The 15632-nt window shown below is 36.9% G+C and overlaps 1 protein-coding gene across 1 annotated transcript; it reads left to right on the forward strand.

Annotated features, from left to right (window-relative positions):
• Positions 1–6640: 6640 nt before the first annotated feature.
• Positions 6641–7579, forward strand: LOC308337674 (olfactory receptor 5H2-like; the record flags this gene model as incomplete). Its single annotated transcript, XM_080795806.1, has 1 exon — positions 6641–7579. The coding sequence occupies exon 1, from the start codon at positions 6650–6652 to the stop codon at positions 7577–7579; it is 930 nt and encodes a 309-aa protein (XP_080651932.1). The 5' UTR covers positions 6641–6649.
• Positions 7580–15632: the final 8053 nt, after the last annotated feature.

Here is a 15632-nt window from a genome sequence, read left to right on the forward strand (position 1 = left end):
GTGGACAGCCTTGCCATGTTCCTGACCCTAGGGGAAAAGCTCTCAGCTTTTCCCCTTTGAGAATTGTATTCTCTGTGGGTTTTTCATAGATGGCTTTTATGATATTGAGGTATGTACCCCCTATCCCTACACTTTGAAGGGTTTTGATCAGGAAAGGATGCTGTACTTTGTCAAATGCTTTTTCAGTATCTATTGAGAGCATGAAATGGTTCTTGTGCTTTCTTTTATTAATGTATTGTATCACAGTCACATTGATTGATTTGTGAATGTTGAACCAACCTTGCAGCCCTGGAATAAATCCCACTTGGTTGTGGTGAATAATCCTTTTAATGTACTCTTGGATCCTCTTGGCTAGTATTTTGTTGAGAATTTTTATATCCATGTTCATCAGGGTTATTTGTCTAATTCTCCTTTTGGTGTAGTCTTTGTCCTTTTATTTTAATAAGTGAATTTCCTAAGAGAAGGAAAAGAGGAAGTGCAGGAGGTATCAGAGGCAGGACTTAAACTCCTTTCTCTAGAGCTTTCACTCTCTTTGTATTAAGCATGAATAGCGTTTATAAAACTATGTATACTGCAAATTTTCCTATCGCAAACATGTGGATGTATGTATGCATGGACACTGTGCACTTAAAGGCATATGAAAGCTGTGGTAAATATGACAAATAATGTACAAAATCTCTAGAAAAAGAGAAAAAAAGCTTTTCTGAAAGAAATTGAAGAATACCTAAATAAATGGAAAGATGGGTTGGAAGATTCAATATTGAAAAAAATGTCAATTCTCCCTAGATGCATTCACAGATATAATAAAAACCCAGTAAAAATCACAGGAGGTTTTCTTATAGAACTGATAAAGCTGATTCTATTACTCACATGGAAATGCAAAGAATATATAATAATAGCCAAGACAACCTTGAAAAAGAACAAAGTTAGAGTATTAATAATACCTGATTCTAAGACTTCATATAGAACTTCAGTATCAAGACAGTGTCATATTGTTGTAAACATAGACAAATAGATCAGTGAAACAGAATAAAGCCCAGAATTAAAAAATATATAGACAGCTGATTTTACAAAGGTGCAAAAGTAATTTGGCAGAGAAAAAGATAGTTTTTCAACAAATTATGTAGAAACAAATTGAGTATCTATATGCAAAAGAGGAACTTTGATCCAGAGAATACACAAAAAGGATAATAGACATAAATACATAATAAAAGAAATACAACACCAAAAGCACCATCCACAAAATAAATAAATGATAATTAATTTCATTAAAATACTTGCTATTCAAAAAATATTTCTGAAATAAAATGAGAAGACAGAGTATTTAGAAATATGTATAAATTATTTAGCTGATAAATTATGGATTCATATTCAGATATATGGAGTACTATCAAAACTCAAAAAAGAGCCGATAAATAATCCAATTAAAAATTGGCAAAAGATTTGAATAGACTCTTCACTGCAGATGGCATACAGAAGTCAAATTAGGGCACAAAATAATGCTAACCATAATTGAGGAATTTGCATCAGGAAAGTGCAAATTAAAACTACAGTGAAACACCACAAACTACCTATGAAAATAGCTGAAACTGAAAAGACAATCAATACAAAAAGCAGCAATACAGACATTTTGTACTCATAGAAAGGCAACAAAATGAGTTAGGAGATAAGGACACAAAATTTAAGGCAGCAGGAAATTTCAGCCAAGCTTTGGTTATGGTAAAAGTTACCTCTGGGGGCACTTCGGTGGCTCAGTCAGTTAAGCCTCCAACTCTTAATTTCAGCTCAGGCCATGATGTCAGGGTCTTGGAATGGAGCTCTGGCCAGTTGAGTACAGTTTCTCAAATAAATAAATAAAATCTTAAAAAAAAAATCTACCTCTGCACATCATGCTGCTTAAACACTCAACCATTTTGCAGAATATTCATAGTGACTCCTTTTATCTATGTTATTTTCACTTCCTCTTTCACTATTAACATTCTTTTTTTTTTAAGATTTTATTTATTTATTTGACAGAGATCACAAGTAGGCAGAGAGGCAGGCAGAGAAAGGAGGGGGAAGCAGTCTCCCCACTGAGCAGAGAGCCTAATGTAAGGCTCCATCCCAGCACCCAGAGATCATGACCTGAGACAAAGTCAGAGGCTTAACCCACTGAGCCACCCAGGTGCCCTTCACTGTTAACATTCTAAAGAATGTTGGAAATCCAGGAAAATCGATTAAAAAAATCTATCAAAAAATACATCTCTTTTCCTTGCCTATGTTGCTAGCCATGATGCAACTGGATGTTAATTTTTTTAAGATATCAAATCGTCATAAACAGGTAAATTAAGTTTTATTTTTCTGAATAAATGTTCATTAGTAACTTTCTCTGTTAATGAACAAGAAACAAATCTGAACCAAGTTATAAATCCCTCAATAGTTTTCCATTATGTTAGGGTAAAAAATAAAACCCTTAACCCATCCTCCAAAATCCCTTGTGATCCATATACGCTGGCCTCCCTGATCCCAACTGGCTCTTGCCTGCTACTTTCCTAACATGCCAGCTACATTTACAATGCAGTTCTTCTCCCGTGATATGGGCTCTCTGAAAATCTAGGCCCTACAAGGACAAAGGCCTTGTGGATGACACAAGTTCAGAGGTAGCAATCACCACATTAGAAATGAAGACCTTCAGGCCTCACCCAGACCTACTCACACAGAATCTGCATTTTAACAAGCTCTCTCTCTAGGAGATTCTCAGGCATTAAAGTTTGAGAAGCACTGAGCTAGGGTACCTCTCAACTGTGGTACTTTATCTTTGTTTCCCTTTGCACTTCCCCTGACCTTTGCCTACTAAGATTTTTCATCAGATTTCAGCTTAATGTGTGGAGTCAGGTCTAGATCTGGAATGTGAGCTGCAGTTTGCATGAGGACAACTTTCCTTGGGGACAAGTTGCCTTGGCTCCTGAAGGGAACCTAGAACTCTGGCCTCAATAAATCATGTATGATTAGCTCATACACAAACATATTAATCAAAACACTCAGAACAACACCTATTTTATAGTTAAATTGATTTGCATAACATGCCAGAAATGTCATTTGTGGTGGAAAGTAATGATATAGTGTGCAAATTAAACTGTTACAACTAGAACTGTATACATGACATAATTATGATTTTGCAGGCTGTAATGCCCAATGGGACATGTGGACTTTTCATACAGATGCTAATCTGTAATGCCCAGAAGAACAGCTTAGTTTTGTCCTAAAGGGAACCATTAGGAATTCTTCACGCCTTCCTCTTCTGGTAAAAGCACACAGTTGTACAACTTGTTGACTCTTGCATTCAAAGCAGATTTATATAAACAACATTTTGCTGATTTGGGTAAATGAAGCCTCCAGAATAAATCGGTGTGCAAAGAACTGGTGTTGGTGCTGCTGTCATTCTGGTGCAACTCTCATTTTTTCTCTACTTGAGAAAGCCTAACCCTGAAAGGATTTCCACAATGTCTTAACAGATATTGGTAAGGGATTGATTTATGTAATACTTACTGTTCTTTACAGAAAGTTAAAAGTACTGTTATATTTAGAAAAAATTTTGATTTGGTTTATAAGATGACCAAATAGCAGGTTGAAAATGGAAAACAATCAGTATTATAGTATATGTTAACTACCTAGAATTTGTATAAAAAGTTGAAACAAAAAAGAAAAGAAAACAAATAGTGAATAACCTAATAGTATTTTACTATTGTGAGTAAATCTGGGTAAGCAAAATAGCTCTAAGACTAAATTGCACTCTTTAATCATAGTTAATTATCTGGCTAGCAAAATGACAATGACTCCCTAGGATGAGTTTGGTTCCTAGAAGTTCAGACAGCTTAAAAATGGGTTTAAGGATTTAGGTCATAATGTTTCCTATGTAAGAAATCTCTCTGACGATTCTGTTCAAAATGTTTATTCCATTTAATTAACCACATTCTCTGACTGACCTTTTAAGTTAAATCACTTAGCTATTCACCTGGGTATCCTTTTATCCTTTCACCCACTTTTGACAATAATTTCATATACATATATGAAAATGCAGAAAATGTCCCTCCAGTGTCCTTTCTACTTTCCGACTTAATAAAGGCCCACAGATTGCACTTGGGAATTTTAAATTATCTTGTAGTTCGGGATTGCATGGAAGGAAACCAATGCCAAATAAGTATACATTTACCAATTGCAATTATTGGCATAGGTCATTTATATTGCTAGGAGTAGGTTCCAGGCTTTAGCTCAGTTTTATTCTGCTAAAACCTAGTGGAGAGGAAAGGCCTCTCAAATCAAATGAGAGTAGTTAGAGAAACTCAGTTCTAGTTACTGTAACAGCAAAATAAAGTGACTTTTAAATGTGGAACGTGCTTTCAGCAATGTTGGTATATATGTGACCAATACAAAGTTTCTAGCCTAATAGTAAAATGAAAATCTCTATTTCATACACATTTTCCATAGAGAAATAAAGTTGGAATTTGGAATGAAAGAAAAAAGAAATCATACCCAGTACTGACAAGTTTTAATGAAAACCACAGTTAAGACAAATATTTACCTCCAGTGTCTGAGCTTTTCCCCCAGTTTCATCCTCACCCTTTCTCTGATACTTCCTCTCTCTCTCTCTTCATGCCTTGGCCTTTCCTATCCCTATCCACCTACGAAAACACCATGGACACTCAGTGGACAGTAGCTGATTGCCAACTCCACCCCACATTCCTCAGCACACCCTATTTCATTCTCCTCACTGTTGTGCCCCATGTTTCCTATTCTCCTCTCATTGCTCTCGGACCTCAACTCTATCAGAGAATAGACATTGCTCTCACAAAAGCCACCAGGAATCTATTAATTCCCACACTTAATGATGATTGATCTCTCCTATTCCACTAGAGCACTTACTTCACTTTTGGCACTGTACTTCACTTTGTCCTTGTTGAGGTTTTTTTCTCCCTTTAATTCCACAACACTCAGCTTTCCAATTCCTTCATGCATCTCTGGCCACTCTGCTCAGTGTTCTTTTGCGTTTTTTTCCGTTTCTCACTTTGTGTAAGCCAGAGCTCTTGGTTGCCAAAGGAAATGGGTTAATTGAAAGGAAACTGGCTTTAACGTCAAAACGTTAGGGGACTGGAGAAACCCGCTGGACAAATGGGCAGGAACACAATGCAAGAAAGCCTGTCAAACAGCCAAAATCTGTCCTAGTCTATCTAGCTCACTAAGAGCTGCTGTCCTTGCTACTAGATGCAGACGCAACAGCTTCCTTTGATATGCCTCTACCATTTTCTAGGGTCATGATATTGTTTGCTTGGTTGACTTTGCAACCCAAATTCTCCTTTTCCCCCCTGGCCGTTTGTCCCCTTCTCTCCATTTACCAAATCCAGCATAGGTGACTTTTACTGGCAAACCTACAGCAAGTCCTCTATGATGGAAAAGTCAGTTTATAGAACTTTTGGCTTCTGGACTTAATGACAGCTTCTGTTTGCCACCAAGAGCCATATGGTAGAATAGAGGATCAAATGTTAGCCAATGCATACATGATGTATATCCATTTTGTAATCCCTTTAACTTGCACAAGTTTCTTTTTCCCTCCTTCTTTTTTACGTTATACACTTCAATGGATGGGTCATACAAAACTGTGTCTTTAGTCACCCCAATGACTCCCAAGTCATCATTTCCATTAAGCTCCTATAGAACTATTCTGCTGAGTGCATTTCACCTGGATGTTTCCAGAATGCTCCTTGAAAAAACTGGCCAGCACACCCGAGTCCTCAATCTCAGTGTTTGATGACCATCTACCCAAGCACCGAGTGTCTTCTTTTTCCTACACCGACCAACTCCCTTCACATCTAATATGTCACTGAGTCCTAGTGACTGCACATTCTGATTTACTTTGAGCTGCCTCTTTGTCCTTTCTTTACTCCCAGTATCTTATTGCACACAGACCAAGAACTTCACATCCTGTTCAATCAACCAGGGAGCATTTATAAAGTGCATATTATTCCAACCTATTCATGAGATCTGAATCAATTTGTATAGTAATATCCCAAGACCTATATTTTGTACAAAAACTGTCCTAGCCAATTTCCTTGTATAATTTGGTTTGGGAATTGCTAGACAATAATAATGGCTTCCTGTTTAGTGTTTTTTCACTCTAGTTTCCCCTCCCTTCAGCCTATTTTCTACAACCAAATATTTAATTTAGTAAACATCTGAGGATGACACTCCCTTTCATAAAAGTTTTCGGTCCCAGCCTATTGTTTGAAGGACACAACTGAAGATGTTTCACAGGGAACTGATCACTTGATGATCCAGGCCTTTCTAACGTTTTTACTTTTCATGCTGCATTAACGTCCTATACACAGAACCTGGCTACCTCATTCAATAGTTACTCCAAGGATATGCTCATGTTCAGAATGTTTTTCTTAACTTCTAAATATGTTTATTTTGCACATAGTTGGAACTTAAGTAGTTATATTTTTGCAATATAACAGTTCCCCCAAATAGTTGCCATATTAAAGGAAATAAAATTGAAGTGCCTTCAGGCTATTGTATGGTTTTATTTCAATTACCCTCACTGAACAGTCTTTAATAAATCATTAATGAATATTCTTTTTACCACATTTAATTTCAGAGACCATCTGGTAAGAATATGGAAACTAAAAATGCAACAGAGCTGGAAGAGTTTGTTCTCACAGGACTCACATATCAACCAGAGTGGCAGATTCCCTTGTTCCTGGTGTTCTTGGTTATATATCTCATCACCATTGTGGGGAACCTTGGTCTGATTGCTCTCATCTGCAATGACCCTCACCTTCACATCCCCATGTACTTATTTCTTGGGAATCTGGCATTTGTGGATGCTTGGTTATCATCCACAGTATCCCCCAAGATGCTGGTTAACTTCTTTTCCGAGAGCAAGATGATCTCTTTCTCTGAATGCACGATACAAATTTTTTCCTTTGTAATCAGTGCAACCACAGAATGTTTTCTTCTGGCAGCAATGGCGTATGATCGGTATGTGGCCATATGCAAACCATTACTTTATCCAGTGATTATATCCAATATGCTGTGCATCCAGCTGATACTTTTGTCATTTTTAGGTGGCCTTCTTCATGCCATAATTCATGCTTCTTTTTTATTTAGATTAACCTTCTGCAATTCCAACATAGTACATCATTTTTACTGTGACATTATACCCTTACTTAAGATTTCTTGTACTGATCCTTCTATTAATTATCTGATGGTATTTATTTTCTCTGGGTCAATACAAGTATTTACCATTTTAACAGTGCTTGTGTCTTACACACTTGTTCTCTTTACAATCTTAAAAAAGAATTCTCTACAAGGTATAAGAAAAGCCTTCTCCACCTGTGGAGCCCACCTCTTATCTGTCTCTCTGTACTATGGCCCCCTTCTCTTCATGTATGTACGCCCCGGGTCTGCAGAGGCAGATGATCAAGATATGATGGGTTCTGTATTCTACACTGTCATAATTCCTTTCTTAAATCCAATTATATACAGCCTGAGAAATAAGAAAGTCATAGATTCACTGAGAAAAATATTAAAGAGAAATGTTTAGATCTCACACTAGTATCTATTCTCCTTTCATTAAAATGATAAAATTCTGTGGACAATGTTGCTATGTTTTGAGTAGTAGTCATTTTTTTTGTAGGTATAATTACCTTAGTCTTCAATGACTAGGAGGGAGACTCAATTATCTCATAAAATATTTGTGTATATTTTTCAAAGCACACAAGAAATTTTATTATTTAAAAAATTTTAAAGATTTTATATATTTATTTGACAGAGAGAGAGAAAGAGACAGTGAGAGAGGGAACCCAAGCAGGCAAGGTGGGAGAGGGAGAAGTTGGCTTCCCGCTGAGCAGGGACCCCACCCCCCCACCTGCCTAATGTGGGGATCAATCCCATGACCCACAGATCACGACCTGAGTTGAAGGCAGAAGCTTAATGACTGAGATACCCAAGGACCCACACACAAGGAATTTTAATCAAGTGTTCATATCATACTTAAGTAAAACAGAAAACAAAAATGAAAACATTTCACAGGCTTGTCTGTTCCTTGGTGTGATTTATAAATGCATTAAATACTAAAATACTATAGTGCCTCTGAACAGAACTTGATTGTGATGTCTTTGATACTTATGCAGCTATCTAGCCAAGACCCATGTTCCATTTAACTGGATTGTAGAGGCAGACTTGTGTTTGAGTGAACAGAGGTAAACCCCAAGAGTTCTGCTAGCCATCAAGGTTTTCTTTCTCCTTTATTAAGGGCATGGTGAATTTTACCTCTCGTGTGGCTTCAAGTCTGATATCACGGAGAGAAATAAAAAGAAAAGAGAGCAATGAGGGAAGAAAATGACAAGGTTTTAAGACAATGAAGAAAGGGTCATGCTATAAGAGATGCTTTTAGCCTAGTGTGCTTCTTAGAGGAAGGCAGAGGCAAGTTGCCTCTCACTGTCTATGATGCCTACTATAGGCCCTTTCTAGCTGTGTTTGTATGTTGTTGGACAATCTGTAAAACTTCACTAATAAAGAAAGCTAACACATCCACCAAGGACTTAAGCTGGCATGGACACAGACAAAAGTGGCCAACTTGGAAGAAAGTGGTCTTAATATCCCTAGAATTAAAAAAAAATTAAGCTAGAAAGATTTTAAAATCAATAATATGTAGTTTTTGGAATGTGTTATTGACAATGAGGGGCTTTAAATGCATGTGACCAAAGCCCAAATAATCTTAAGGTGACTTAACGTCATAGTGGGTACCTAGTGGGTACTTAAGAGAGATATGAATATTTATATGAATTATGATGTTTTGTGCCTCAAAGTCCATAAATGTTATTTTTTATCATACTCCATTTGCAAAGTATAATGAGTAATCCATCTCAGTCCACCTCTACCCTTCCTTTCTCACCCCTGATTCCATACACAGTTCTACTGATACCACTAAGCCTATAATCCCCATGACTACCCACTTTTGTGATTTGCAAAACTCGAATTACTTATCCTCTTCAGTATCAGTATCAGTATCAGAATCAGTATCAGTATCCTACTGATACTCTCTTACTTCCCAAACTTTGTAAACATAACTAATGTTAATGATATATTTTCAATAACATTTAATAGATTGTCTGCCACTAGGTTATGTAGTATCATATATGATATATTTTTGTAGATGTATATGTATCTATCTACAAAATATATGTATATAAATATATGTGTGTGTATATATAATATATATGTGTCTATATATATGGTGAACATACAAAAAATATATGTGTGGACATATATGTGTGTGTGTGTATACATATGCATATATATGTATACATATGCATATATTTGTCTGCTCATGTGTAAGTCCAGAATATATGATATAGATCTAGTTAGATCTACACTTACATATATATCCACATATCTATCAATATCTTCTTCACCCTGCACTTGTTCACCCTGGCATTATTTAAGGTTTTGTTTTTAGGTAAACCTTGGTTTAACACTGCAGTGCTTTTCCTCCACTTCTCCTAAGACCATGTTTTATACCCATATAGAGTTATTGAAAGCCTTCTGGAAACACCTCATTCTCTCAGGTTCAAACTTTTGCCCATTTAGGTCTCTCCATAGAGAATAAAATCCTCCACGTCACCCCCAAACTACTCATGTTTATTTGTAATGGATATGATGTTTTTTTCTTTAAGGTCTAGCAACGTAAGTGTTATAGCTTCCTTGATGCATTTCCAGATTACCACAAAGAAGATAAAAATTCACACTCATTTGAAGCATATTAGTTTATTTATTCTTCTTAGATCATACCTGGGCTTGTATAGTACTTAGTTTTGGTTTACACACTCTTTTAGAATATAACTTAGAAGTCCTAGTACTCCTGTACTTGTGCAGCACATAGGACAGTGACTTACATGAGGTCTGAAGTAAGTATTTGTGAACTACCTGTGAAATTTTAAAAATACAACAGCATGAACACATAAAATAGAATAGTGACAATAGAATGTGTCACTCTTTTTCAGTAAGTTAATGAGCCCAGGGAAATTACCGGGGATAGCTGCTGTAGGCCAGCTTTTTTCCTGTTTCTTTCATGACAATCTTGAGCATCATAGACATAAAGTGAATTCTTCCTCTTATCACTAGAATTAGTTCCTTGGATGGGGTATGAGACAATATCAAGGAGAAGCCCTTTCATTAGATGCTTGTTTAAAGATATAACACATATAACTATTTAATAAAAATATCAATATTAAAAAAAGAAAGGGTGCCTAAATTGCTCAGTTCCTTAAGCATCTTCCTTCAGCTCAGGTCATTATCCCAGAGTCCAGAGATCAGGCTTCCTGCTTAATGGGGCGCCTGCTTCTCCCTCTACATCTCCTCCGCCTCCCCCTGCTCCTTCATGCTTTATCTCAAATAAATAAATGAAATCTTTAAAATAAATAAAGAAAAAATAAAGAAAAATATCATTATCATGTACTTCTGGAGGTACAGATCACAAGACTAGACCAGATCATCTGCTCTCTTTTTGTTTTCTTGAGAGATACTCCCAAGACCTAGCAAAGGAACTGAATGGATTAATGTGCAGCTGTTTTTATTCTTTAAACTTGAGAATTTATATCTTGCTTATGTGTGCAGCTTATTGATTCTTTGCTTTATGATATTCCTATCATTCTGATTTTTTCTGTTAATTATCTAGACTTTTCTCATGTGTTCCTTTTTATGATCCCAAAACAAAAATAGTAATAGAAACTACTACTGTGTATTTCTTCACTCTCAGAAAGGTCTGTTTTCCTAATTGGCTTTTTCTTTGAATGAGAAGTCTGACATCCACCTGTGAGTCTGAGAATGGTGTGTTACCTCTCAGGTCTGATTGTAGGCTGGATGAGTATGGGACAGAGAGCTGGGGGTCTCTCAGAAGCTCAGAATTCCTCTGTAGCCTCCTCTTGTATATTTCAGGTTTGTAGATTCATTTCTTCTGGTTGGAACTTTAGCAAAATGCCAACTATTTTATTCCTTCCTGAAATCCATCAAAATCCTTTGTCCACTGATGTAATCCCATTCTCATTTCTGTAACAGTGCTATTCATTTTGTACACTATTTTTGTGATACAAGTAGCATGTTGGGAAGGAGGTAAAAAATATATATCTGTGCAAAGCCCATATTATAGACAAGATATTCTACAAGTTCTTTAAAAAGAAAATATGACATTACATATGTATTATTTAGTAGATACTTAGATGTAAAGGATGATATCACAATGTTAAGTTTGTGTATTTGTCTAGAACAACTGCTGCTGATGTGGGATTAAGTCATCCCTTGGAAACACAGATTACATACTTTGAATATTCTTTATTATGAAGGTTCGTTTTCTTAACTTGGAGATTTTAAAAAACTCATAATTCCTGCAAAAATCTTCTGCACAGCAAAGGAAACTACCATCAACAACAAAAAAAGGCACCCTACTGAAAGGGAGGAGATATTTCCAAATGATATGTCTGATAAAACAGTCAGGAGTCAAAATGTATAAAGAATTTACACAACTGAACACCAAGGAAACCCAAATACTCTGATTAAAAATGGACAGAGGACTGAAATAGAATTTTCACCAAAGAAGACATAGATGGCCAATGGACACATAAATGGATGGATGTTCAACATCACTAATCATCAGGGAAATGCAAATGAAAACACTGAGATATCACCTTACATCTGTCACAATACTTATAATCAGAACCACAAGATATAATTAACGTTGGTGAACATGTATATAGAAAGGAAAACTTGTGCACTTGGTGAGAACACAAATTGGCGCAGCCACTATAAAAAAGAGTATGGAGGTTCCTAAAAAAATTGAAAAGTAGAACTACTATATGATACATTAATTCCCTTACTGAGTATTCATCCAAAGAAAGTGAAAACCTAATTCAAAGAGATATATGCAACTCGATTTTATTGCAACATTATTTAAAATAGCCAAGATATGGGAACAACTCATGTCCATTGGTTGATGAATGGATAATGAAGAAGTACACACACACACACACACACACACACACACACGGAATATTATTTTGCCATAAAAGAGAATGACATCTTGTGATGTGCAGCAACATGGAAGGACCTAGAGGGCACAATGTTAAGTGAAATAAATCAGTGGGAAACAAATACCATATGATTTCACTCATATGTAGAATTTAAGAAACAAAACAAACAAAAAATAACTAAAAAGACAAACAAGCATAAAAGGAAACTTAAATATAGAGAACATCCTGGTGGATGGGAGGTGAGCGGGGGTGGGGGGATGGGTGAAATAGAAAAAGGAGATTAAGAGTGTACTTATCTTGATGAGAACTGAGAAATATATAGCATGATATTGTACACCTGAAAATACTATAATAGTGTATGTTAACTACCTTGAATAAAAGTTTCAAAAAGAACAACTCATATTTAATATCTCTTTAAATGTAAATAATGTAGTATACATACACTTTTCTCATCACTTTACAATACTTTCTACTGTTCAGAAGATTGCTAACAAAATTGTCTTACGTAGTGTTCAAGGAAATACCGTAATTAGGTTAAGAAAAACGTCAGTCGACACTAGAACAGTATTTCTCAATGTCTGCATTGTAGACCAGCTATGGCAAAATCTTACCAAGTATGTATTCAGTATATGTCAAAATCTCTCTGGCATAGACATTCATGTTGTTCTTTTACAATGGTGGTTCATAAATTATAGTGGGCACCAAGACCATGTGGAGAACTTGTGAAAGCATATTGATAGGCTCCATCAGTAGCGTTTCTGATTTAGTTATGCTAATGCTATTGGCTGAAGCCATACTTAGGAACCACTGTTTTAAAATACTCAGCGAAGCAAAGTTTTTATAATAACAAAATATTTAGAGACCAGTCAAAATGGAGTTTCTGCACATCCTCTCTCTCCTACTTAATCACAATATATGTGAATATTCTAAAGGTTTCTACCCTCTGGTTTGTACTTTCCTCCCTGCTTTGGGAGGGTGAGTCCAAATTTCAATGGGGCTCTTGTTTTAAAGGATGAAGAATTGTGGACCCTTTATAACTTTCTCTTGGAAACCAGGATTGAAAGTGATGATAGCCAATGAAAACTCCATTGCCTCATTTGGGTAAGGTTAATAGATGGGACCTCAGTTCATTCAAAAATGAGCTTTTTTTAAGGCATCAAATTTCTTGTTTTAAAAATTATGTTCAGTTAAAAAATGAATTTTTTAAGTAGAACGAACTTGGGATCATCATTCTCAATGAAATTTCGTATACCACATATTCCAGGACACCTAGTGGCTCAGTCTGTTAATCATCTGCCTTTGGCTTAGTCATGATCTCAGGATCCTGGGATACAGTCCTGTATCAGACTTCCTGCTCAGTGGGGAGTCTGCTTCTCCTTCCAGCTACATGGATCACTGTCGTGTATCCTGATGACAGCAGTCCTCACTTTGGCTCCAAGACCTCTAGACCACCAGAGGATAAGATCAAGGGTACCTGAAGCAAAAATTATGCTGGTGGCCAAAAAAATAATAAAAAAATGCTAGTGCATTCCTAGGGGTAACAGTGAGTGGTCCCACTGAACCAGTACAATACACTGGTTGCTGACTCAGAAAACATACAGCCTTCTGGAAATACTCTAATGCTGTAAGGTATCACATGTAGTTATGCTATGAATGAGTCTCCAAAAAAGCTATTCCACATTCTATCCAATAATTGCTTCAGAATGGAGGGCAATAGGAGAAGACCAGTGAATTTTATGGTCATGGGTCCTTTGCTGCACTCTTTGGATGTGAAGTAAATTCCTTGTTCAGAAGATATATTGCATGTAATCCTATGATTTGGGGCAGTGGATAAGGAATTCTGAAAAGTCCAAGATGATGCTTTTGGTAGAATAAATGAATGAAACTCGACCATTCTCTCACACCATACACAAAGATAAACTCGAAATAGATAAAAGACCTCAACGTGAGGCAGGAATCCATCAGAATTCCAGAGGAGAACATAGGCAGTAACCTCTTCAACAGCAGCCACAGCAACTTCTTTCCAGATATGTCTCCAAAGGTAAAGGAAACAAAAGGTATCACATGGCCCAATTGGTGGAGCACCTTGGACAGCAACCTATACTTGTTACAGAGCCTTTTCCTGTTCTGAGCCCAACTCAAAACTAGCAGTTTATCTGGTCACTTCATAAATGGGCTGGAATAATACACCCAAATGATACAGTGTCCAGAATCCACAGGAACCCACTAGGTGTTGTGACTCTTTTCCGGATGCGGGAGGGGCCAGATGCAGTAACTTACCCTTCACCTCAGAAGGGAAATGTCCATGTGCCCTATATCACTGACTCCTAGGAATTTTACTCAAGTATAAGGTCTCTAAATATTTTTTTAAAGATCTTATTTATTTATTTGACAGACAAAGATCACAAGTAGGCGGAGAGGCAGGCAGAGAGAGGAGGAAGCAGGCTCCCCGAGGAGCAGAGAGCCTGATGCGGGGCTCGATCCCAGGACCCTGGGATCATGACCTGAGCCGAAGGCAGAGGCTTTAACCCACTGAGCCACCCAGGTGCCCCTAAATATTTTTTTTAAGTAGACACCACACCCAATGGGGGGTTGGAACTCACAACCCTCAAATCAAGAATTTCATGCTCTATGCAGTGAGCCAGCCAGGTACTCTGGATTTTATTGGATTTATTTCTCCCCCTCTGTCATGCACATTTCTTACGAGGAAGCATTGAACAGTTGCTACTTCTTGCTCACTGGTGTCAAACATCGTAATGCCATGTGTGTACTGGGCCAGTTTGATATCTCTGTGGGGAAGAAAGACAACAAGAATGCTGAGAAATATTTGCACAGCATATATCTGATAATGGCTTGAACTTGTACATCGGAAGAATTCACAAAACACACTAATTAAAAAATAATTTACTCAAAAGAATTAACTCAATTAAAAACTTGACCAGGATTTCAACTGGTAGTTCACCAAACAAGATATAAAGATGTCAAAACAGGACACAAGAAGACGCTTTATACAGTGTGTTATCGGCAAAATACATGTGAAAACCACAGCCCACTTGTATAAACGACCAAGGTTGAGAAGACTACTCTTATTGGAAGCAACATCACAGACCTTCTGTGCTCAAGGGAGGCAACAAAATGAGTTAAGAGGTATTTATACAAAAATGAAGGGGTCAGTAGATTTAAGCCATTTGCGTTATGTTGAAGCCACCTCTGCACACCATCCTGCTTACTCCACCCGTCTACTAGGTTTTCAGAATGACATTATTTTATCGGTGCTGTTTTCCCCCCTCCATTTTGGCTTGCACAAGCAAAATTATAAGGAGGCAAGAGTATTGATCAATGAGTCTGCCAAAACAGATGCTGTTTGCTTTCCCCTAGCTGCCAATCAAGTCCCTTGTGAAGGCTGAACATTTTTTCTACTCTTCAAGTAGTAAACCACAATGTCACAAGGAAGTAAATTTTGTACTTTTCTGAAAGAAAGTTCATTGACAACTTACTTTGTAATGCACAAAAGGCAAACCCGAACGCATATACCACCATGTTCAAATCCCTCATTTCCTTTAAGTTGGG

This window comes from Martes martes (assembly GCF_963455335.1).
Source record: "Martes martes genome assembly, chromosome: 1".
NCBI lineage: Eukaryota > Metazoa > Chordata > Mammalia > Carnivora > Mustelidae > Martes > Martes martes.